Raw genomic sequence first — 26,104 nt, 5'->3', positions numbered from 1 at the left:
TCAAATGCTGTTCCTGCCCCTAAAGCCTTATGATGATGTTTGTGGTTTTGTAATGGCTTTTTTCCTCTGAAGGGATGCTTCCACACTGCAATTGTAAAATTAACCTGAGAAAAGCTGATGACAGCTACATGTAAGGGTGCAGGTGGAAGCATGCTCTCCGAAAAGCTGGGTAAAGGGTGGGGATGGAAGTGTGTTCTCCCTCAACATGGATGTCTGCTCATCAACTGACCTGCATTTTTCCTCTCATTTAATTCCTCTAGGGCCACTTCTACCAAGGCAGTAACAAATGTCCATAGGATCAGATTGCTCACATTCATACAGGCTTGGTGAAGTGCACTGGGATTTTGTTCAAGGAAATGCCAGGACATGTAAGCTTGCCAGTTTGCAGAGCAGGTTTGTCACCCCCTAGAGCCAAGCTACCATGTGGCTGTGCAAAGGCAGGAGAGCGAGGAGACCAAGGTCAAACCTAGCAATGCTCAAGGTAGCATGGGTGACAGGTGATGGATAAACAGTGAGAAGCCATGCATGGGAGGAGATTTTGATCCCCTCAAAAGCAAGCCAAACTGAAAAGTATTAAAGAAAAACAACTACCGGCTGCCAGATGTCAAGTTCTGCCATGTCACACCCTTTTCCTACCTCCCCCTGTATTTCAACTGTAAATTCTCTGATAAGGAAACTGCTTCTTCCTTTGCATTTTCTGCCTTTGCTATTGCTGTAAGCTGGAGAATATCAAGAATGCTGTCAAGTACACAGACTGCAGGAATAAGGATATATTCCAGTTATTTCCCTGTGAAATTTAGAGAGGTCTCACAGACAACTCCTAAAACCTGCTTACAAACTATTTTTGGAAGAAAACCAACTTCTTAAATACATATTCCTTTAACCTCATAATTGAAACTGCAACTGAGTTTCCCAAGAGCTTTTCCTTCTCAACAGAGAGCTACATACCTCTCAGATTTCTGGGATGTATCTGCTTTGTCCGAGGCATTTTCCTCTAATCTCATGCACCACTTTCTCCTCTCAGAAACAGAAGGTACAGGAAGCAGAGAGATGGCAGCTCCATAAACTTGTCAAAGGGCTCAGTTAATCCGTATGCTAAAAAAAAAAAACAGAGAGAGAAAGTTATGAGATGTAGGCATCAATAAGAAAAACAAAGATACCTATCTGATCCCTTTCATCCTCAAATGACTATGGAAATTAGCAAGAAATATTTCTGCACTTACAATTTGCTTAGGAAACTTTCCTGTCTGACAGCCCAGGAGCCACCGTGGCAGTCACGCTCTGACCATCAGTTACACTGCTGGGACCAAAGTTCTCTTCACAGCAGGCTTGACTCTCTCCACTCTCACACAGCCAGCCAAAATTTCCCTGCCGGCTCAATCCAGGTTTCCCACAGAGTCTCAGACCTCTGGTCCCTTTAGGTAATTTTTCCAGGGTGCAACACCAGAGTAACAGCCCAAGCTGGTGCCTCAGGGGAGGGATCCTCAAGGATCCCCGGGGCTTTTACATCCTCCCAGTCTTATGCGTGCCATAGTCTGGGGTCTTCCAGCTGAGTCCTGGGTTCCTGCTGTGTCCCTGGACCCCTGGCAGGGCCGCAGATCCGTGTGCCCTTTGTTGTGCAAAGGGTCGGCAAAACTTCCCGGCCTCTAGCCCCGGGCTCCCGCCAGCCAGAGCCCAACCTGCAGCTCCCACTGTGCCTGCACAACCTGCACTGAATGGATTCCCCAACAGGTTTTATGCAGCCAAGAGTTCCAGTGTCTGAAGAAAACCACGTGAGGCTGGAACTCCTTTTAGGATTACTCAGGAAGCATGAGAAAACTAAAACACTTTTCCACATTTGTCAGCTGTTTTCAAGCCAGAAAACATCTTCCAACAACCCTTGCCTCATGCAAATAAATCCAAAAAAATTAAACAAAATTTCGCATCAGGTTTTCAGATACAGATCTTCAGCTTCGGGTGGGGGAAGTAGAGGGAAGGGCAAATGCACAAAGCAACATCCTATTTGTTACACTACCTACAGAATCTTTACGTGGAATGTATAAGTTTGGAAGAATTCCCCACGGGATGTTTCTGCCAAAATATCAATGTACAGCAGAGGATCATACTAGTTCTTGACCTACCTGCACTTTCTTTCTTTTAAAACATTCTTAGGAATTGCTAACAGTTCAATGAGAGTTTTGTTCAGTTTCTGATATAGGATGTGAAATCTCTCAAAGACCTATGGAAAACTACTTATGCACAAAAACTTAAAAAAGAAAATTACTGTTGTAATTACACTTTTCCATCTACACTAAATTTAAAAAGAAAAAATTTCTGCTTCTTTTTATAGTAATACTACTTCATGTTAACAGATTTTTCTTTTAAGTAAACACTAGGAATAATTTTTTTAAAACTATATGAACTTTGTAATGGCCCCTAATACAGGCAAATTGATTAAGGACAGCCACTCAAAGGAGGACGGATGTAAAATTTTTTGCATTTTTTGTAGGTATTAATTTAGGGGCACTTATATTGTTTTTCAAGACAACCATGTTTTTGTGAAAATTTAATTCAAACCCAATTAAAATAGACTACTTGCAACCACCCCTTCAGTCTACATACTGTTGAGGAATATAATCATTAATTTTTAATGTTTCTTTTGTGTCTGTTGCTGCATATGAAGACCCAAACAGGAGGAAAAAAATTACTGCAACTGACACAAAGGCAAGCTGGAAAATGTTATTCTGACTAAATGATTCTTCACTAGGGTATTACTGCACGTTGAAGAAAAAAGACGGAAAAAATCCGAAACAGAGCACAGTGCCTGTCAAGCTGTTAAGTCATACCACTTTATCTGCAAGCATAACAGAAATATTTAGAAATTAAATAAAACCTTATGCTAACAGGTCCATTTTCCAGGTCTTAGGCACGAACTGGAAATGGAGAAAAGTGGCTGGATGGCTTGAAGCGACCAGCACTCCCTGAGCCCCAGTCCCCCTTTCCTCTGGGTGGACTGGGAAAGTCCCTGCGGCTGAGCTGAGCTGAGGTTTTTAAAGACGCTAATAAACACCGTCACTTCTTTACACAAGTTATTTGGAGCGAGAGTTTGAAATCCCCCGGGGTCTCGGTGAATCGGGAGCCCTTCCCGACGCTTCCCTGCAGTACAAATGACATCCTGCTGACGCTTTAATGCCACCAAGCTCCCCTGCTCGCCAGCAGGACCCTCTCCTTCGGGGGAGAGATGGCCACGGCAGGAACACCGGGCAGGACCCACGCCAAAAGTCCGTCCCTCCCTCGCTCGAGCAAGAGAAAAAAAAAAGGGGGGGAGAGGGAGGAACGGGCCTTTGCGATCAGCGGTCACATCCCCCCGTACCCACCCAAAAATGGGGGAGCGGGGCGGGAGGCAGCCCGGGGAGCCGCCGGTATGCGCGAGCGGGACCGCGGAGGGAAAGGAAGGGGAAGGGAGGGAGGCAAAAAAATCCATGAATGAATAAAGAGGGAGGAGCCTGGGAAAACCCCTCTGCAACGCCGCACCGAACAAAGCGCTGCACACATGCCGCGGGGGGGTGCGGGGGAAGGGGGGAGAGGAGCGGGGGGCGGCCGCGGCCCGGCACCCGGCGGGGACGGCGGCGGGGCCGAGCGCAGCCGGGCCGGGGCTCCGCGCCTCCCCGCGCCCCCGACACCCCGGCTGCGGAGCCGGGCCGGAGGGGGGGCCGCCGGACAGAGCCACCCGGAGCCGGGGCGCAGCGGCACCCCCGGGGGCGGCCGGAGCGCGGAGTCCCCGCGCGTCCCGCAGGGGCCGCGGTGCGCTGAGGGGGGGATCGGGGCCTGCCGTCCTCCCCGTCCCCGCCCGCCCGCCCGTTCCCCCCGCCGCCGGCGGAGGACACATTGTGTTGTGGCTGCCGCAGCTCCACGCCGAGGGGGGCGGCGGGGGACGGCCGTCCCGCCCCGCACCCCCCGTGCCCGCAGCGCCTCCCGAGCCCCCTCCCGCCCCCCGCGGGCCCGCTGCAAACCTGGCGGAGGGGCCGGCGCGGCGGCTGATGGCGGCGGCAGCGGCGGGGAGCGCGGCGACCCCTGCGCGGCGGCGGCGGCGGCGGCGGGAGGGAGAGGGAGGGAGGGAGGGAGAAAGAGCGGGGGGAGCGGGGGGGCCGGGAGCCTCCTTCACTTGACAACCTCAAACACAAACATGACCCAGCGCCGCCGCCGCCACAGCCGCCACCGCGCCCGCACACACACGCACACACGGAGCCCGGCGGCGGCACCCACCCCTCCTCCATGCACCGTCCCCCCGGGCCGGCCAAGGCGCCGCCCCCCGGCACGGCCCCGCTCCGCAGCCCCCCGGCCCCCGGCCGCGCCCGCCCCCCGCGGCAGCAGACCCCTCCTCCGGGAGCCCCATCCCCCACGTCCCACTCGGGAGCCCCCATCGCGGCCCTGCCCCTCGGCCGTGGGGCGGCGGGCGGGGGGGACACAATGCGGGGGAACGGGGGGCGGGGGAGCGGGAGCCTCCCCTGGCAGGCAGGAGAGGCGGGGCGGGCCCGGCGGGGGAGGGAGGGAGGGAGGACGGGCGGGCTCGGCGCATCCGCCGGGGTCCCCTCGGGGAGAGCCGCGCTCCCCGCCGGGCCCGCCCCGCCCCTCCCCCCGGCGCCCCGGTCACCGTCGGGGGGAGCGCGGGGGGGCGGGGGGTGTTTTACCTTCTCTCACTTTCTATTGCAGGAAGCGCGGCCGGAGCAGTGACGTCACCGGGTCTCCCGGTCCCGCCCCCTCCCCGGGTCGGGGGAGGGGTCACCGAGGGGGTTTCCTCGCGGCCCGCCGGGGGAGGCACGGCCGGCGCGCCGGGGGCCGCCGCTGCCCCGCCGCCTCCTCCTCCTCCTCCTCTTCTTTCTCCTCCTCCTCCTCCTTCCCACCGCTGGGACCCCCGGGCGCCGCCGCCGCCCCGGCCCCTGCTCCTGCCGCTGCCCCGCGGCAGGGGGGGCGCCTCGCCGCCGCGGCTCCCGGGGTGTCCCCAAGGGGGGTCCCCGCCCGGCAGGGCACGAGGCAGCGCCTCCCCCCGACGGCCGCCGCTCGGGGCGCTGCGCCGTGCGCGTCGCGCTCCCCCCTGGCAGGGCCCGGCCCCCGGGGCACCGGCACGGCCGGGCGCACACACACACACACACGGACGGACACGCAGAGAGACGGGGCTGGCGCGGAGATCCCGGAGGTTCCTCCCTGCCCGCCCGGACGGGCTTCCCCGCGCCCCCGCCCGCCCGGCCCGCCGCGCCCCGGCGCCGCCGGGGAAACTCACCGCCGCGCCGCGCATCCCGCCGCGGCTACAACTTTCCATCCCGGGCGGCAGCCGGCGGCGGCAGCGAGCCCCTCCGCCGCTGGAAGTGGGCGGGGGAGGAAATACGAGGAGGAGGCGCGTCGTGCTCTCGGCCGCGGCGCCCCTTTTTTGGCCCGGGACGCGGGTTTTGCCGGTGGGGGCTGTGCCGCGGTCGGTTTCCTGCATCAGCTGCGGGGGTGTGTGTGCACAGCCCACACGTGTGTGTGTGTGTGTGTGTGTGCGCTCTCCGTGCCGGGTCACCCTGCCCGCCCGAGCGCTGCCCTCCCTTCTCCCTCGCCTCTGGGCCGCCTCCAGAAGGCGAGGGGGCCCGGGCTGGGCTTTGGGTACTGGCACTTCTTTCTTTTCTTTTTTTTTTTTTTTTTTTTTGGTCACCTAAACTCCCCGACAAAGCAGTGCTGGCAGCTTTTCATTGCCACTCGGGTTTTTCATCGGGATTTGCTTTTGAAGCCAGTACGTGATGTCTTTAGCAAATAAACCCAATTAAATATTTCTTGCATCACCTCCGTGTTCTCCCTCCGCGCTCCCCCGGCAGCCTGTGTGCTCAGCTGTGAGCACCTTGGCCCTGCTACATCCTTCCCTTTGGAATTCAGTGTCCGGACCAGATCCTGCTTTAATCGAACAGCACCACCATTCTCAGAGTTTTCTAGGTTTTTACAAGCCCTTCTTTCAACCTACCTTTAATCATGTTTGTAAGACCAGATGAGTATTTTAATGCCCGTTTCACAGGGAGAAACCAAGGCAGGAAGATGCAGAGTAGCTTGCTGTGTAGCTGTGGACTGACGTGACTCCACTTCTGCCTGAGGTTTTGGCCACGGGCACTGTCTCTGGGCTATTTTTCCTCTTGAGTTCACTTAAATTATACCTTGAGAAGGCTTACAGTGGTGGCAGGTTCTGTGCTGTGGGTAACCTGTCCTACGTCCTGCCCAGAGGCAACACGGGAGGCAAATGTAAGTGAAATCCCTGGCTAGTTTGCAGCTGGTGGTTAGGGCAAGACATAGCATTTAACCTCTGAACTGGGGATTCATGGAAAAATCAGACCCTCAAAGAATATCTTCTGGAGAAATGTGTTCTGCTACTTCTATTGGACAAAAAAATGATGGCTCTTTATTGTTAGAGACAATGCTTATCATCCCCCTTGTCCTAGGCACAAACCCAAGACCAAATGGCCTCTGAAGCTAGGTCTGAACCTCTACTTGTCATGCTCAGCTGTCCCTTAAAGTCTGTCCTGCAGGCCTCTGGGACACATAGCACCTAGCTCCTTCTTTGCTACTCATTGTCGGAAAGCCTCAGATTGTGATCACCAGAGTCATCAGGGAGAAAGCGTCAGATACTGGCCCTTCCTTGTGCACAAGATGCCTTAGAAGAAAGGAGCCATCCCAGCTGCTGCTGGTGCCAAAGGGAGTTCTAGGTCAGTCATCTCTTCACAAGGACTGGAGTAAGTTCAAAATAGATATTCCAGGCTGCAAGTTGAAATAAGACCATGGCAAACCCCCTGCAGCCAGCAGGAAAAGTTTCTTCTGCTAGAACTAGTCAAACTGCCTCCCAGCCATCAGTGTGAAAATCAGCCCTCTGACCACACCGATGTGCACAGGAATGTAATAGGTGCCTTTCCTTTGCAAAAAAAGCACAACTGTCTTAACAAGAAAGACTCAGACTCAATGAGGTGTCAAAGAGAAGACAGGTCCCCAGGAGTGCATATCAGATGGTGGCAGCTGATCCCCCCTTGGATATAAAACCAGTCATCTCAAATTCAGTTTGGGTCAGAGGAAGAAGGAAGAACTGAAATCTGGCCCTTGGGGTTATTTCCATGGCCATCTGAAAAAGCGGCCAAAGAGGCAGCTGTGAGCTGAGGGCTCTGCTCAGCCTGTTCCCCTCGGGGGAGCAGAACTAAGGGCTGAAGAGCTGCCTTGAGCCCAGCTCAGTGTCGTTCCAGCAGGCTGCCCTCCTGCCAGGTAAAAAATACAATCCCAAGGGCTTTGAAAAGGCAGCATACCAAACTATTTATCCCGGGTAGACCACATCATCTCCTTCTGTTTTTCCATCAGTAAAAAGGAAGTGCATACCCACTCAGCACTTTGGGAAAAGTGCTGTGGATGATTGCTAGTAGGAGGCACAGAGTAATCTTCTCAAACCTGCAAATGAGGGAAATTCTTTAAAACTTTTCAGTGAGATCTAAAATGCCACATCAATTGGCACATAGGAAAAAAAAATCCAACGCCTTCATGGCAGAATTTAGATAATTTTAAAATTTCACCTAAAAGGAGTTCTACAGGATACAGATCCTCTTTAAGTGATTGTATGTGTATAGCTGAACAGGGAAGATTATTGAGGTTTTCTTCTCTCTAAAACTCTGCTGTATTTTTCAGGAGGACACCTATTTTTAAGGATCCTCAAGTTTTACTCTTGAAATCTCACTCAGAAACTGGTTTTCTGAAATGGCCCACAGGTATTTTATATATAAATATATACACATACACACATTAGGCTCTCAAGAAACCACGATACATTAGGTAGTCTTGAATAATTCATTGTTAAGCACCCCATGATAAATCTCTAGTTGAACAGTATGTGATTTTGCTAGAATTCTTGGCATAAATTGAATGTGAAGCACTGTGGTAAATTTAACTATGCTGAGCGTCAAATGTGAAAACTTTACATTGTACATTACATCCTGACATGCAACTGAGAATCATTATTATTAAGGCTTCGGGGAATTTTTGAGGGAACTTCTGAAGTTCTGAAAAGAAAAAGAGCAAGACTGAGTGCTGTTCTCTATAGAAGCTGAGATTTTCTCAGAGAAGGGAAATTCCATAAGTAGTCTGTATTGAATTAACATAAAGGTTTCACTAAAAGAGCTGCTGTCTATTAGCTTATGCTCTGAGGCTTCTCATTGAGCACTACTCGTTTAAAAGTCAGAGGGTCTTGGTTTACCTGGTACCAGCGGGTGCTTAGAGCTTTTCTAGGGCTTGCCACTCCTGCAGCGGGGCTGGAGAGATAGGGCAGCAACTGCTGGTGTGAGGGGAGGTCATTTTCCCCTTTTCTGTAGCAGTAGCTGTCACCCCAGATACTCACAGCTCTCCCTTGTCAGCACCAGCCAGGGCGCTTTCCTGGAGGCAAAGGCAGCAGCAGGGACCTGGTTGTGCACCACTCCTCACAGCCTGCAGCTCCAAACAAGAAACTGGGACATTTTGCATGGCAATATCCTTCATCTCCACTCTTCTCAGGATGTCCTGAAGGTGGGTTGCTTTTCATTGTCCCATAAGTTGGCTCAGTTCTTTCTGATTTGGAGAAACCGGCATTAAATAATGCAAACTGTTCCATCGAATAATTTTGGCACGACCTTACTTTTTATTTACTTGTGTACGCTGCAGCTCTGTGTGGTGGTGCTTGGTATGAGCTCCTGTGGCTAAGAAAAGGTACAAATCTGCCCAACTTCAGGTTAATCGTGATATAGGGCACAGTTCACTGACAGAGCTTCACCTTTTTTTCCAGGTATTATTAACCAAACATTTCTATGAACTTCAACATCGCTGATACCAGATCTACTTATTTACATCATGTTCATCTTAATGATACCAGAGCATCTCAGACAAAAGTACCTGTGTTTAAGAGGCCATGCTAAAATCTCTTTTGGTGACTTTTTGTCCTTCTCCCTTTTTGGAAGAGTCCCAGCTGCTGGGGTGCTTACCCAAGGGTAATCACAGGACAGCTCACAGAGGCAGGGGAAGAAATCCTATTTTAACCCTACTTTAACCACCACCACCACAGCCTGACATGCTTCCAGCACATGAGGCCTCATGTGGCTGGTCACAGGACAGAGATCAGACAAGAGACCAGCCACAGAGCACAGCAGCCAATGAGAAGAATTGAGCAGAGTCCCTGTGAATGTCCTTTGGTACTGCAAGCCCTGGTGAGACCAGTGCTGAGCCCACACCTTGTGCAGCATCCTCCCTGCAGAGACACCTGACAAAACAAAGAGACAGAGAGTCACTCCCAGCACTTTTCAGGCTGGCCCCACTCTCTGCCAAACCATTTATGATGGCATGCCAAAGTCATGGAGCAAAACAAAGAATAATTAAAATTGTACTGGTTAAACCACGGTGCATTTCTGTCCAAAGGAAGCCCCAGTGGCAGGCAGATGGTGTGGCCCTGCTGCTGCTGACCTGCCCTAAGCAGGACAAGGAGCAGGCTGGACCACTGGCATGCTGTGAATGCCTTGTACTCAGCACACCACACATCCAGCAGGGTTTTGTGGGATGTGACATTAAGCACTTCAGGGAGGGAGATAATTGCCACACAGAATTACGAGATCTGGAAATCTGGAGGATTTGGGAGAAGGCAAAGGCTCATCTGCAGAGCATGGAATTATGATACCATTTGTGTTACACTAAAGGGCTGAGCCAGCACAGACTCCCCACCTCCTCCCAGAGATGGAGCTCACCCAAGGCCCTGAGCAGAGTCTTGTGTCCAAACACGAGGCAAGTTTGAGCTTGGGCTGGTGCTCTGAAGTGAGTGTAGATGTACCCATGAAAAGCAAGTCCCAGAGCTTTTGGCTTTCCACTGAAAATTACTTCTGTCTTTTCAGAAAGAGCTGCTTTTCTGTAGGTCAGCAGGCTCTGCACTTTCACAGCCCTTTTACTCCTTTCCACCCTGGTATTTTTACTTCTGAGTTAGAGAGGTTTCTGAACTTTTTCATGAAGTTGCTCATATTTTCCACTGCATCTCCTTTTTACCTCACCCCATTAGTTCACTCTGATCTTTCTCAGTAGCTCTAGGTTCTGAACTCTTCATTTAAATATGGTGTGGCTTGCCAGCACTTTTTCCTAAGCCTTTTATTTTATCAGTTAAAGAAACAGGAGACACATGAGGCACTTAACACAAGTGCACCTTGCCAAGATGCCTTCAGTGGTATGCTTTTTCTTTAGGTTTGACCACAAACATTTTAACATATCTGAATGATTAAAAAGCATTCCAACCCATGCTTTCTTCCCCAAGTATTTTTGCCATTCAGTGGCCCTCTAGTATTGCTTGCCACAGATGTGTGGGAGAGGTCTTTTAAATATCACTTTTTGAGCACATTAAGTTGGCTTAGCTGCTCAAAGGTTGCAGGGTTAAAAGGAAATAAGTAAAACAGTTGTTTTCTGTGGAAATATTTTCCATTGCCTTCTTCCCAGTACAGATATGAAGAGAAGAAATCCACAAAGGGGAAAATCCCTATTCTATTGAAAATTCTCAAACATGTTCAGGTTTATTTGATTACTGGAATGTTTACTTTGTATGCATATTGCAAATCACTAGGCAAAGATCAACAACAAAACTTCAAGTTCCTTTAGCCTTTATTCCCCAGAACTATGAAGTGGCATTCAAATAGTACACAGAATATTTGCAGTGGTGCATCACAAACCACACAGCTCACCTTTCATAAGCCATGCTCTATCATTTAAAGATGTTCAGTCATCTTTAAATCCAAATGGCTAAACAATAATTAAACATCTGGCTTTGCTTTGAATGACTGAGGTTGTATGTAATTTCCCTGTTTAGGGGGTCTCCTGAAAAATCATTTTCTCTAGATTTGGCCAGTGATTTTATAAATCTTTTTAGTCTAAGGCTAACAAGGTCAAGCTCCAATGCTAAAGAGTGTAGAAAATTTTAAAAACACTCTGTAGGAAATAAATGAGAGTTGAAAACACAGCACTTGAAGCCTTGCAGCTGTCCCAAAATTTCACAAGGCCTACACTGTAAAAGCCATGGATCTCATTTTCCAAAAATCCTATCACAGTATGACTGCATCCTTTACCCATTTTCACACACTGATAAACAATTACCCATGTAGTGTACAAGACAGAGAAAAGGCAGACGAAGGAGAACTGCAGTGATATGAATAAGAAACGTGGGTCAAGGCTGGCTTCTCGCTGCAGTAAGGAGAGAAGTAATTGGGGTTTGGGTTTTCATGGATCAGCTGATGGCTGCTACAACATCCAGTTTCCTGTTTCCCCCTGACCCAAACTGTTGCTCCAGTCTGGCTTGGCAGCCTCCACATGGACTTCTTCAGCCCCAGCTGCACATTGCAGCTCTTCCAGAAAATTGTGCCATGGCCTCATCACATTCCAAGCTCCTTTTTGTCAAAAAGGAGTAAGACATTCACAACTGACTCTATCTTCTGTTTAAACACTTGAAAGGCAACATCAAAATACATTATAGGGTGCAGCAGGTCTCAAAGCTGTTTGTCTGTTGGCTTAAGAAGTGGAGTGGCACAACAGAAATAGCAAACTATTTCCTTCAGAGGTGAATCATTCCCCAGCCCTGTCTTTACAGCAAGTGTTAAGGCCTTTTGTAAGTCACAAAAACATGGTCTATATATTATTTGGACCAAACTGTGGAGCAGCCATTCTGATGAATTAAATATGTGTATATTTGTGGAAAGTAGAATCTGACACTGATGCACTGTTAAACTTGCAGATAAGCTCATGGAAACACAAGAAAAAGCAAATTAAGACATTGAGTCCTCTGCTGGCTTAAATTGTCCAAGTTTCTTCAACATGCTTAGATTATATTATTGCCATAGAAATGCTACAGGAGGAACAGCCAGTCAACCCATAATCCCAAAAACGGTGTGCACTCACTTCTTAAAAATAATGTTTGTCTGCTTGACCAGAAGAAATCCAGCATGGAGGCCAGGCCAGCTGAGATAAAGAGAACCAAGCCACATGAGGCAGATGCTAGACACAGATAGGAGACAAGCCTGTGAAGAACAGTTCAGCTCCCCAAAGGCTTCAGGCACCAGAGTGCAGTGAGGGGGAAGAGTACATTGCACAGCTGTGAATCCCTCTATGGAGAGGCATTTCCTTTGTGGAGTGATTTTTCCTGTGCCTGTCTTCAGGAAAGAATTTGTGTGTCTGTTAAGTCCCACTAATGCACTCTCAGAAAACCAGAGCATGTGCTTAAGGGGTTGTTGTATCAAGTTTTGCAGGCATCATTTGAGCATGTGAGTTATCCCCTTGGCTTAGTGGGACCATGCGTTCATGGACTCCCTGATGATCTTACTGTAGCCTCCACAGTGAACTCCAAATGAAAAAGTGAATATCACTAAATCAAGAAAGTTCATAAGTGAAACATCACTGAGCACCTCCTCCCCCATCTAAGGCTCCATTTTGGGGTATCTGATCCTGTGAACAGCTTGCACAACAAGGCACCGAGGTCAACGGTGCTCACAAACCACAGGTTGTGCTTTCTGTTGAGTCACAGGCTTTGCTGGCAAACACTCAGAGCCAATTCTGCAATGATCCACCATGCATGTTCTAATTACCAAGACAGTAGTGCCATTCTGGTGTAATGTTTTAGAGATCCTTCTCTAGTAAAAAAAAACATAACTGTGCATTACTTTTTGTTGTCTCTTAAACAGAAATACACAAAGCTGTAAAAACACTTCTAATTATGTTTAAAAACCAAATCACATTAAAACCAAAGCTGATGCCAAGAACAAATTATTCACACAAACCAAGGGATGCAGAAACACTTCACTCCACTGCTATGGACTGCAGGATAAAGTAAGCAGGATAATTCAATCTGGTTTATGGAGGCCAGACTCATGGTACCTACCTTGGTATCTCCCCTTTTTGCCCCACAGGCTGCACATAAACTTTCTTTTTAATATACCCTTTCCATTTACACATTCTTTTTAACTACTTCTTCATTCCCTACTCCCTTTCCCAGGGCTTGTCTTCCTGTAGTGGTTTGTCTCTTTATCCAGTTGTACTCCATACTATTTCTCTTCCAATTTCAAAGCATCTTTTCCCTACCCAGACTGCATGTGGAGACACTGTGTTCCATCTTATTTTTCTCAATTTGGATATAGCTTTAGAAGTTGCAGGTTAGGAAAGGAAGGATTGAAATTTCCTTCATCTATTTACCTATCATCTTCTCTCTGGGCTGAACATTTGGTGGATACCTCTCTTAAGCAGCTCCATGAAGCACAGAGAAGACATGGAAATACAAAGCTGCTTCTTGTTTTCAAATTTGGGACCTGCTGCCCAGCCCTGTTACTACCAAGGTATTGTGGAGTTGGTTGGATGCAGTCACAAAAAGAGATCAAAAGGTGATTCTGGAAGCTTACTGCAGAGTGCCAGTCCCCTTGACCTATAAAGCACAAGTGGATCAGTCTGACTGATAAAAGTACCGAGTGTGACCTAAACACTGAGCTCTGGAACCTCGTGAGGCACGTCAGCACACATTTCTCACCTAGACAAACAAGGATTTGCAGTGAACTGAAACACTGAATAGAGGATTATCTCTATTTGTGGGCAAAGTCCTCTAGCTAAATCTGAACCACAGATCTTCACATCTGAAAATAAAACCATTATCTAGATTTTCCTCCTGTGGTGCAGATGAAGTAGCAATGCTGCCAGAGACTTCTATTCCTTATTGCTGTCTTCTGCTGCTGCTCTCCTGCTTCCAGGGGAAGAGTAAACAGTTAACAGCAGCTCCTTCCTCCTTAGGCAAAAAGATGACTTCAGCTACAGCACTTGTGTGGAGTGGGCAGCAGCCACCACCTTCTGTCATTGTGACAGCACAGTGCCTCACCTCTGTGCACTCACACACACACTTGAAGAAAGCACAAGAGAGAGCAGCAAAAACAGGTCTCTGCTCCAAGGGATGGCAAGCCAGGAGCTGAGGTGACCCCACAGCCTGCCCTGCAGCCTCAAGTAAGCCAAGCAGGATGGGCTCAGAGATAGCAACCAAGAGTCCAGACCATGAGGCAAAAGCATGCTAAGGCAGATCCTAGATCAAATCAGGAAGGCAGACACAGGAAGCCAGCTCATAAGTCAGGTCCAGTGATGCCCAAGTAGGGCCATGATGATTAGACAGTGCCCAGTTTAGGCTGGGAAGCCAGTCCAGAGAAAAGGTCTCTATATCAAGCCCTAACCAGGCTGAGCTGGAGACCAAAATACCCCTGACAGTTCAAGCAGAGGCTGACAGTCCACAGCTGAACTAAAAAGGCCTTTGCTCCTTTTAAGGTGGTTGGGTAAGGGTCCCAGATGGGGCTGGCCAGGTTTATTGAGAACTGTTAAGTGTTCTTTGAACTCTGATGGTGAGAATGAGCAAAAGAAACTGCAAAATATATATATATATATATATATATATACAACCTATATGTCACTATGTTAATTCTCTGTTTATTAAGCCCCTCTCTCCATTTCCAAATGTATGGCTTATGATTTTAGAACCTCTAAGGCTTGGAATAGACCTTAACTCTAAAAATCTATCTGATGTCACACAGCAAGCAAAAGATTAGGATGTTAAAGAAAGACACAGCTGCAATAAAGGGATTGCAAGTACTTTTAGGCAAGTTTCAAGCTGCAAATAATATGGCCTGCATTCCAATTTTCTCTCTCTCTCTATCTCTCTCTCTTTCTCTCTCTCTCTCTCTATCTCTCTCTCTCTCTCTTTCTTTCTCTTTCTCTCTTTCTTTTTCTTTCTTTTTTCCATTACTGCTTTGTACTTCTACTACTACCTGTTGTGCTCACTTTTAGACTGTTTTTCCCAAATTGATTCTCCCTTTGATCTTTCCATTCCAAAAGGATAACTTTTCCAAGATGCTCTCTATCTTTAATGGTCTTTAGCGGCACCTGTACTCCTTCCTAAGTTAAAAATCAACTGAAAAATGAGTGCTGTTTGCCTTCTCCCTGCTCTCTAGTAGATACTAGTGAGTATCTGGCACATCAATCAGGTTATTTCAAGCAGTGTGCAGACAGGCTTGAATGCAAACACACCAGGGCTGGGCTTGCAAGTGCTGGATTTCCTGGAACAAGATTATATTCTAATTATCCTGCAGTAAGGCATTTCAAGGCTGTTGGAAAAAAGTATATAAAATATGAAACAATGATTCTTATTAATAACTTACTTTACCTCATGTCTCAGCTTAATTTGGTTTTCTCTGTGTTTACAGTCTGATTTTATGTGATAATTATTCCTGGCCAAATTATCTGAAACAATTTTTAAAACATTTAGTTTTGCAAATGTTCCCGTACAAATGGAAATCCCTTAATAGAGTTCAGTTATTATGTTTATTCTTCCCTCTTCATTGCAAGTTTGTGTAATTAGTTTTTAATTGAGTTTATGCTGGAATATTTTAATATTTTAAATCCTGTCCATGTGCTACCATTACCTCAAGTGGACCAGCTTGAAGTCAGATGGATTTCCAGGCTGTGGATAAATGTTTTAAACTCAGGTTACTTTCTCAGCTGTGATTGTGTGAGTCGTAGTCCCACCTGAAGCTCACAGCTCCTTCTTTGCCAGCAGAAGGGGTTGTGTGGACACTCCCTGAGCTGCTCCACTGCACATGGGCTAGTTCAGACTGCCTTCCTCAGTGGTTTGAGATAACTGAGTTCATTCTGTAAATAAGCAAATGGTGTATGTAAACACATTTCCACCTGCTGGCTGATCAGTGGGAATGGAGACCTCTGCACTGGAACAGTCACCAGTACCTTGCAGGGACATTATCTCCAACCAGCAGAGACAGCCTCACAGTAAACATGTGCTTGTGACCTGGCTGAGCTAAAACCTGGAAAGCAAGAATGCTGCAGGAACTACTTTACCTTCAAAAAGAGATGGGGATGGCCAAGAATGGTGTGTGGTACTGCATGCAGGACACTGTGAGTGACTGCATGGGGCATTTCCCCTGGGTTGGGCTGGAAAACGCAGGCGTGGAGCCAGCACACAGCAAACCCTCCCAGACTGCACAGATGAATCAACAGAATGTCAAAACCATCTCTATGGAAGAGTTATTCAAGGATGATTCATGACCACCGTCAGAAGGAAACCATCCAGGGAGAGGACAAGGACAGTTTCAGCTTCTCAAATTGCTTCAGAGAAAATGAATCTGATTCACACTAAACTCTGGGCATCACGAGTGCCCAGCATGCCTTGATCTTTAGAGGCTGGCAGCTGCTTAGCATGTCTTAATGGAGGAGGTCTGAAATATTTTAGCAACTACAGAGCAGCCTGGGAAGATTTGGGCAGGGACTGCAGCTACCTGCATCCAGGAACACTCCCATGAGCTGGAGAGGTGTGGCAAGGGCTCCTTTCTCACCTAATGAGCATGTGCTTATCAGAAGAGAAGCCTCACATCTGAGAAAACAAAGATGAGGACAGTGAAAAGAGAAAACCAAACCTGATAGAAAGAGCATCACATTTGAGTCCAGGCAGCTTCTTGCACCCTTTTCCATCTCTGTAATTATGGAGGGGCTGCCAGGATCCAGCCTTCAATAAAAGGCATCTGTTCCTGAAGTGAAAACCAGCACTTAGCTGCTAACAGCACACAGTAACTCTACACATCAGTGCAGAGCAGGAAATGAAAAACGCCTTTTCTAACTATGTTATAATGGCAGTTTTAGGTAGATGGAACATTAGCAGCAGATGCCAAGCTGGAAGTTGGCCACACCATTGGCTTTTCAGCAGCAGCTTTGGTCTTTGGAAGCTTTTCACAGGCTGACAATGCTTCAGAAGAGTCTACTTTTGTCTGGGATTACAAAAATGAATTGCATCACGTGTACATGGCATGAATGGTTACCATGTGGACAGCCTCTTCAACCAACTGGCATTTATTCTAGGTTATCACATCAAGAGCGCCACATGGAGCATTCTCTACCTTTTTTGTCAGAAGATGATTACCATTTTTAAACTCAATTTTTCCTCATCCAAAGAAGAATAGATTATTTTTCACCCAACAGGCAAAATTAGTTCCCTCAGGGAAGATTCGTATGGTAAAGTGGTAAAGTGTCTTGTAAGGCATTTCAAGGCTTGTGCACAATACCCATGTCACTGTAGTGGTGCTCCTCTTGTCTTTTGAATTTCTATAAAATGGGTCTTGAGCTCTAACTACCTTTAAATCCTTCTTTCAGTGCAGAAAACTGTACCAGGTGGTGGGAATGATAGTTCTGCCAATGTCAAACCTCCTTGCCATTGGTAAATCCTTCTCAATCAAAACAGATGCATTTCATACATGAATTTCACTCAAGGTACACCAGAGCAGAGGGGCAGGTTTCCCAGCTCAGCCCACATATCCTCACTACAGTCTTTTGGAACAGCAGAGACAAACCACAGTGTCCTGAAAGCCATCTGGCTTCACTCTGGGGGAGTTGCCTAACTTGCTAATATGTAGTTAGCAGAGCACCTTATGTATCCTTTTATCTTCTTTGAGGATGGCATAAGGATCAAGACTAGGGCATCCTCACCACCCGTCCATGCTTGGTTGCTACCCTCAGCCTATTTGCTTCTCCTTTTAAACTGTTCTTGGGACCACCAGTTGTCACAAACTTAAGAAGCTTTCAGATTCCACCCTCAGTTAGGAAACTTGTTTTGTCCACTTCTGGCCTAAGATTCAGCTAATGGGTGGGGCTTAAAAAACATTTCCCTTTTCTACTCCCCTAATCACCACCCCTTACCACTCCAGTTATGCCTTGTATCTGCTGCAGAGACTTGGGACACACTTCTTAGCAACTCCATGGTGAATCAAACATGTTACACAATTATTTGATTGAGGGAATCATTCCTTTTCAACTGGGAAACCATTATGTCATGGATCTGCACAAAACACTTTTCAAGTGATCTTTCATCCAACAGTCCAGAGCAGCTGTTAATATTTAAGGAGCACCAGAAGTTAGTAAGTGTCTCTGAAATGTCTATGGGATTTAAATGTTCTCTGTGAGGTCTACTTGATAGACTCATTGTAATTTTGACTGGGCCATAGGACTGATTCATCTGCTCCTGGACTATTTCCTAGTGCATAGCAAAGAAAAGGTAGCAAAAATAAATTTCCATACATATGCATGGCACACATATACCTTATGTACCTTATGTGTACTAACATATAAAAATGTGCTCAGAATACGTTTCACGCTGTAAAGTTCACTACTTAGCAGTTGGGAAACACCACAGGAAATGTCACCTGTGCAGCAGAGTTTAGTCCTGTGTAGTGAGTACTATGTTGTGCTCCTTTGCTGTGTGTGAAGGCCAGCCCATGCTCTGCATTTTGCTGAGGGTGGGACCCCAGTGAAACAGGATCAGATGTGTTTTGATCACAGCTCGTCCCAAGAAAGAGTCACTGCCCTGGTGCTACCACCAGCTGCTCATCACCCCTCCTCTACCAGGGACATAATCACACTTTCTGATCTGCCAGCACAGCTCCATCTGTACTCATTTCCTAACTCAAATTCTGTCAAACGATCCAGTTTTTTGGGGGGCAGCACGGGAGTGTGTGTGCCTTTAAATGGCAGTCAAAGCAGTGCCCACTCTAAGGCAGATCATTTTTGCAAAGCCAGGGAACAGTGAGATGAGCTCTTCGAGCAGCAGACCTGAGAGGTCAGCAACCCGTGAGACAGGATCTGCTGCAGCCAGAAAATTGTGTGTGATTGCACCATTAATGAGCTCCTGTTCAATATTCCTTTTTGCCATATTGCTCAAGGCATGCTACCAAAGCTTTAGTAATGGTGCCACTCAAACCCTGTGGTGGAGACAGAATTACTAATATCCATAACCCCCGCCACTCTAGTATCACAAATACCCATTTGTTCATTAAATTTAAATGCCCAGTTTGATTTTTTTAGAAGCTTTAGCATTATACAGCACTTTACTTGACAAGGGAACAACTTATGTTGACTTTTGCTGCAAACATAAGCATCAGCATCTGAAATCTGGAATACAGTATGTAAGAAACACACTTGCTTAAATAAGCTGTCAAGCTGTCAAAGCTTGATTAACATCATATAGGAATTAGAGCAGAACCAAGATACAGCTCTGACAATCTCTAGTCTCTATCCTCAGTTCTTTTTCTCATGCAATACCCATTTGCAATTTTCTATGTAGAACAGGGAAGGGGACCCTGGATATGTCCCAGGGCAGATTCATCCTGTGTCTTCAGCAAAGAAGTGTCCTGAGGGAAAAGGTCTGTATGATTATGCAGTTAAAATTATAGGTCTCAGTGCTGAGCGCGTTTTGCAACCTCTAGCATTGCCCAAAAAGTAAGGACATGATATTTTTAAACATTAACAAGGGGAAAAAAATATCTAAGTTTATAAAAACATAATGAAAGCCCAGAAATGTACTTCTGTTTTCTCTCAGTACCCCAGCACACAGGAGCCTGCATACTGTTCTTGAAGACATCACCTACTTTAACTGCAGGACAATTCGTGTTGGTGTTTGACCATTGCCTGGTGTATCTGACAGGCTCTCACCTGGTATGCAAGTTTGTGTATGTGAATGTACACCACACACACACACATACACAGTCTTTGTCAGTGGGTTCAGTGCTATTTGCTGACAGTGTATGAAACAAAAAATGAAAAAAAAGATATTCTGCAAGAGGCACACAGAGTCATAGAATCATAGAATTGTTTGGTATGAAAGGGACCTTACAGATTATCTGGTTCCAACTCCATTGCTTAGGGCAGGGACACCTTTCACTGGACCAGGTTGATCAGAGCCCTATCCAACCTGGCCTTGAACATTTGCAGGGATGAGGCAGCCACAATTTCTCTGGGCAACTTGTGCTAGTGCCTCACCACCCTCACAGTCAAGAATTTTTCCCTGATATCAGACCTAAGCCTACCCTCTTTCAATCTGAATCCATTCTTCCTTGTCCTGTAAAAAGCTCCTCTCCATCTTTTTTGTACATTCCCTTCAAGTACTGGAAGGCCACAATTAAGTCTTCCTGAACCCTTCTCTTTTCCAGGCTGAATAAACACAATTCTCTCAGCTTTTCCTCATAGGAGAGGTACTCCAGCCCTCCAATCATCTTGGTGGCCTCCTCTGGACTTGCTCCAGCAGGTCCATGTCCTTCCTGTGCTGGGGACCTGTTGGAGCTGGATGCAGTGTTCCTGGTGGGGTCTCATCAGAGCAGAGCAGAGGGGCAGAATCCTCTCCCTCACCCTGCTGGCCATGCTGCTTTGGATGCAGCCCAGGACACATCTGGCTTTCTGGGCTGGAAGCACACACTGCTGGCTCATGTCCAGCCTCACATCCCTCAGCACCCCAAGCCCTTCTCAGCAGGGCTGCTCTTGAGCTGTTCATGCCCCAGCTTATCAGGAGTAGTCCCCCACCATGTGCAGAACTTTTTATCTTATTAAACCTCATGAGATACCCATGGGCCACTTCTCGATCATGTCCAGGTCCCTCTGGATGGTATCCTGTCCTCCAAGTGTGTCAACGGCACCACTCAGCTTGGTGTCATCTTCAAATTTGCTGAGTCTGCACTCAATCCCTTTGTCTTTAATGAAGTTGTGAAATACCACTGGTCCCAGTACAGACCCCTGAGGGACACCATTTATCACTGGTGTCCATTGGGACACATGCTCTTCTGTTTTTCCTTCCTGGGCTTGACTGACTCTGTCCCACCCCACTATGATGCTTCTGTTTTGAGTCTTTTCCTTTGACACTCCTCAGCCCTACTCGTTTTTCCTTGTCAGCTGAATCCCTTCCTTGGTTCCTTCCTCCTTTCCTTCCTTCCTCCTTTGGGCTGTGAATCCACATCTGAGGCTCTTTGCCAAACTCCACTTTCCCCCACCTGAGTCTCTTCCTCCCTCAGTGCTTCTTCTTCACAAGCATCCCCTCGCTGTACAGTCTTCCTGCCCCTGATGAATGCTCTGCCTTTGCCCCCTTGCCCACACAGTCCCAGCTCTACCCCAAAGCTTCCTCCTGAAAAGTCTCTCAGCCCACCAGGGTGCCTCTGTAGACCCTCCATCCAGCTCCAGTCTTCTGCCTTTTCTTACCCTGGCTACTGTCCCTGTCCCACTGTCATTCTGATTTGCCAGTCTCACACTGTTGAGCCAGTTCTGGCTCTACTCTCCCAGCTCCCATACTCATCCTCCTTTTCCATTTCCTCATCAAGCTTGTAATCTTTCTTTAGGCTTCCTCTGTCTCAGTTTTCCCTTAAACCCTGGTTCCCAGACTTCTCTTCCACAACTTCTCCCCTCTCTTGGAACTACCAACTGCTTGGCTGGTAGCACGTGGATGGATTATCAAAGATGGAAAGAAGGGGACTCAGTCTAGTTTTGTCCCTTCAGCCCAAGGCCTGAGTTGGAGCTGCTGCTGGCTCTGTCCTTACAGACACCTTGACCTGATCTCAGACACCTTAAGTACCTTAGCATGTCAGCTCCACAAATAAAGTCTCTTGATTGCTTACAACTTGAGAGCTTAGACTCCAGTCCTCAGGGAATGGCAGATCTTGGGGTCAGAGACCTGGCACTTGCACCACTATAAAAATAGCCAGGACTATCTTTATCCTTCTAATACATTACCATAAACCTGCCTTGAGTATCAGGATCAGTTATCTGCCTGTACTTATATTAGACATTACAAAATATGCTTCAAAGGATGTACAGTTGAATCAGACCAATAAAACCCATCCCAAGAAACGAACCAGAAAAAACCTCCAAACACAGATGGAAGTGCTATTGCCTTAGTATAATTTACTAGTTCTGGATATACTCTTGGAATACTGATAGCTTGCTCTGCAAGGCCATTTACACAATGCTCTGAAAATCCCCCGAGGTTCTCTCCTGAGCAAGAGGACCTGGAAGTATGCAATAATGAGCTCCTGCCAGAGAGTTCTCATGCACTCCCATCATTTGTGATGGAGAACACTCCACACTGATCCTCTGCATTCACATTCCCTTCACCACTCCTGCTGAGCTAGCAGAACAGTTCAGGTAACTGAGGGCTTCCCTTCCCTGCCAGGGAGGGATGGCCACGCTGAAGGGGAGGCTCAGTACAGTGCAAGGGTTCCCAGCTCTGCTGGGATCTGTGCCCTTTTTCTTGGGAACTGGAGTAAGGAAGACAGCAGGAGCATGGGGAGCTGGGATTCTATGTGGCAAGATGAAATGGGAAATTTCAGCTGATATGGGCAAAGGTAGAAGTTATCCACTGGGGACAAGGGCCGGGAGAAAAAGCACTAAGAGGCTGGCTCCAAAAACGTTGGTAACCACTGACCTAGAGACACTGGCAGCTTGCAGTAATTAATGTATTCCATTACCTCATGGTTTTATGCTTCAGATGCAGATTAATAGCACTCATTCAAAGAAAGAGTGACATCATCTGCATAAAATCCTTTCCAGTGTCATACAGTGTTCTCTTGCTCTCTGATTATTGCTGGTCTACTGGATTAGTGATGGTGTTTCAGATTTTGTTTTACAGTTTAAAAAACGTAAGTTCCTCAATCCTCCATTCAAGCCTGTTTTGCAAGAATCCTCTTAATGGAGAAAAGGACTTTATATACAAATACTTTTTCTGAGTTCTCCACCTCCTCATTCCTACAGCAAACTTTCTGCAGAGGTTTTGTGTGTCTTCACAACCTGAAAGGAGGTTGTAATGAGGGGGAGCCAGTTGTGTTGCAAGCACCAAGCAATAGGACAATAGGAAATGGCCCCAAGTTGTGTCAGAGGAAGTTTATACTGAACATTAGGACGTTGCCCAGGGAAGTGGTTGAGTCACCATTCCTGGAGATGTTTAAAAGAAGTGTGGATGTGGCACTTGAGGGCATGGTTTAGTGGTGTTCTCACTAGTGCTGGGTAAATGGCTGAGCTCAGTGATCTTAAAGTTCTTTTTCAGCTTAAATGATTCTATGATTCAGCCTTCATCCTAGCAGGGTCATCTAGGGGCAGTTTGCGTACTTGCAGGACCTTTTTTTGAGGAAAAACAGTCATTAGACTCCTACACACCATTCTGCATAGGCAGCACAATCCAGCTCTGCAATTTTTTGATGCCATTGCCTTATTAAAAATAAATAATCTCCAGAGATAACAGGGCGAAGGAAGTAAGACAGACAATATTCCTTTGGACAGTAAGTCTCTCACATGCTTGTATGATATAACCTGATATCAAAGTACTTGAATTTCACAGATGTATGTTTTTTCCTCAGCATTTTCACAAAGCTTCCATTAAACACCAATTGAGTTCACATGCATGTGGCAGGAGAATATGCCCAAGAGTACATACAAAAAAAGAATGAATGAAACAAATTCTAAATACTTTACTGCTTTATTTGGCTATTCATTTTTCAATACATTTCTAATCTGAAACCTGCAATTAAGATGTTGTGCTATCTGAAACAATAGGCTGGGTTTACATATAGCTGTCAATCACCAGGGAAGGTGCTGGGAAACATTCTGTAAAACTCTGTCTACACTGTGCAAAAAGGAAATCACAGCTGCAGCTAAGCAAGCAACATCATAATAATTTTCCTGAAGTCATCTGCTTGGATTTTCAGATGAATTCACCACAAGCAGGCTTAAGTTCAAATAACATTCCTTTTCCAGCAGTTTTATGTCAGTTCAATAGCCCAGACCCTTGTGGAAAGGATACTTCCAGGACCTTAGAGCTGGGAAGATTTTCTGTGTGTCTGATTATTGTTCCTTGCTGTAGCTTGCAGACACATTGCATCTGAATTCATGGAAATGACAAAGCCCTGTCTTTAAAAGGAAGGACCAAGGAAGGAGGGGGCAAGGCAATTTTTTCTATTATTTCTATTATTTCCTATAAAAATATACTGTCTGCTCAGAAACACCTCTTTTCCAGCTTGAATTTTTCTTAACTAAGCTAGACTTTTCATATCAGTGATCTTCCCACTGTTTGCCCAGGATTTATACACCACTCCCATACCCTCTGGCAGCATTGGTTTTGACGAGGTAAACAAGCTTAACTTTTCTGGTATCCTCCAGAAAGTTTCTAGATGGTCTAACATAGAAAGTTTCTAAATGGCCCAACAACAAACAAACAAACAAACAAACAAACAAACAAACAAACAAAGCCCCCAACCTGAACAAAACCAAAACCAAAACCAACTAACCAACTAAACAAACAAACAAAAAAAAATCACAAAAACAGATATGTATCCAGACCTACATATGGAGGTTTCCATCAAAAGTCTGTCACCTTGCAAATAATATATAAATTCTCAGTACTGTTCTGTAGTGTTGCAAGAAAACAGACTGGCCCAATGCTCCAGAAGGAGCGAAAGGACTGTATTATTTAAGCCCCTGACTGAACATCAACACATCCCAGTTCATGTCAGGCCTGTTTTTCAGAAATATTAAGCAGCATTGACCCTCCTTGACTTCCAGAGTAGTTGAGGATGCTCAGACAAAGCCCTTAAAAGCAAGGTTTGACTCTTGAGGTGGATGTAGAATGAGTCTGTGTTCACACAGTTGTCTGATGCAGCATCCCATGTCCTCAGGTACAATTATGGTTGAGAATGGTGGCAAGCTCTCACATCCTCAGAAACCCTTTTTGCTCTTCCAGTCACTTCAACTTGGCACTCTCATTCTCTGAGTGAATGACAAGTGGTCAGAAGCTGTCTGGAGGAAGTGTTTTCTGCCCATTAGAGAAAGCTGACTCATGCACACTGAACCCTCTGAAGAGACTGATTACAGAAAATGTCCAGTTGTTGATGCTAGGTGACCCTCTTGTTTTCAAGGTCTTTTCTGGGATTTATGCTTGGGTAATGGATGGATGGATGGATGGATGGATGGATGGATGGATGGATGGATGGATGAAATCTGCATGCATAGGTGAAAGAGAGGTGAAGCTCTGTCTTTGGTAATGGATTAGATGGGCCACAGGTACTTTCAACAGATTTGGACAGTGCAATAGATATGATAAAGAAAATAGTGCCAAGAGGCATAATTTTGAGTGTTTGTTAATAATGTTGGAAGAAAGAAGGGGTTAGGTCTCACAAAAGGGAGAGGAAAACCATTAGTCCATGTTGTAGTGTCAGGTCCAGAGATAAGAGGCTCTGCATTTCTGAGAGCAAGACCCCAGAAAGCTCTCAAAAAATGTTCAGCACGATGAGAAAACTGAGGCATGGTATGGCACACAGACATGTTATTGTTTTGCCTAGATCTGTATTTCTCTTGTGCTGCCTAAAATAGTGTTGAGGGATCTGTAAGGGGGGGGATTGGGATGTGGTTGGAAACCTCATGCAAAGGCTGCAGTATTCACTTTGGCTATCATATGTCCCCAAGGAGACAGCCTGCCAGAATATCCACAGAGCTGGTGCTCTGGGAAAGAGTTTGATTAAGCCATCAGGGAGTCTCTGAGACCTGAGACCAGTCTCAGGATCTGCATCAGCAGGAGCAAACCATTACACAGAGGTCAAGTTCACCCTGACTAAAGATCTGAGTTGGCACCAAAGGCAAATCAGCTATGAAGTTTTTGCTTATAAACTTGGCACTCAGCTCCAAAACTCTTACTGAATACCAAGGCTGACTGAATACCAAGGTCCCAGTTCTTATAAGGGGATGCTCAGAGAGGGTCTGCACTTTGGGAATGCATCAAGAAATCCAAAAATGTGAAGCAAAGAGATGCAGCAGACTGGACCAAGTCACACAAGGAGGAGGGAGAGAAGGGCTACAGCACCACCTCTCCAGAGATCACCATGTGGACTGCTGGGGAATGATGGATTGAATCACCAACTTGCAGCCTTGCAGCTGCCTGGGAAAATGGGAAACCCTGTGGCTTTCAGGCTCCCTGGTCCCAGTCCTGCCAGTCACATGGAAAGCCCTGGGATGAGAGACTGAAGGTTTCCAGCACCCTCCCTTGTTCAGCAGCCTGCCAGAAATGCAGTGACCCAAGGGCTTTCCCTTTCATGGAAAAATGTTGAAATTTAAGTTTCATTCCAATTTGAAATGAAACCAGATTTTGCAATACCAGAACTCTCCACAAAATGAAATGACTTTTCATAGCACACTTTACTGATTGATGCAGACTGCATGTAACTGAGAGGAGCCTGATAAGTGGGTGTTTCAATCAGAATTT

At 46.8% G+C, this 26,104-nt stretch overlaps 1 protein-coding gene across 2 annotated transcripts in view; it reads right to left on the bottom strand.

The window, feature by feature from the left end:
* Positions 1–5,349, bottom strand: part of HIVEP1 (HIVEP zinc finger 1) — a 118,283-nt gene extending 112,934 nt beyond the window's left edge. The window contains exons 1-2 of one of the 2 annotated variants that reach the window (XM_056483260.1): positions 5,261–5,349; positions 949–1,095 (exon numbers count right to left, since the gene is read on the bottom strand). In XM_056483260.1, coding sequence (XP_056339235.1) covers positions 949–988 — 40 coding nt within the window. In that variant the 5' untranslated portion in view covers positions 989–1,095; positions 5,261–5,349. Of the gene's footprint in view, positions 1–948; positions 1,096–3,992; positions 4,462–5,260 lie in introns of those variants that run through there. The other variant, XM_056483259.1, reaches the window with a different exon arrangement.
* Positions 5,350–26,104: the final 20,755 nt, after the last annotated feature.

The sequence above is a fragment of the Oenanthe melanoleuca genome, chromosome 2 (genome assembly GCF_029582105.1).
Source record: "Oenanthe melanoleuca isolate GR-GAL-2019-014 chromosome 2, OMel1.0, whole genome shotgun sequence".
In the NCBI taxonomy this organism is placed as follows: domain Eukaryota; kingdom Metazoa; phylum Chordata; class Aves; order Passeriformes; family Muscicapidae; genus Oenanthe; species Oenanthe melanoleuca.
Note: the sequence above shows the minus strand (reverse complement) of the source record. Positions and strands in the feature narration are given on the sequence as shown.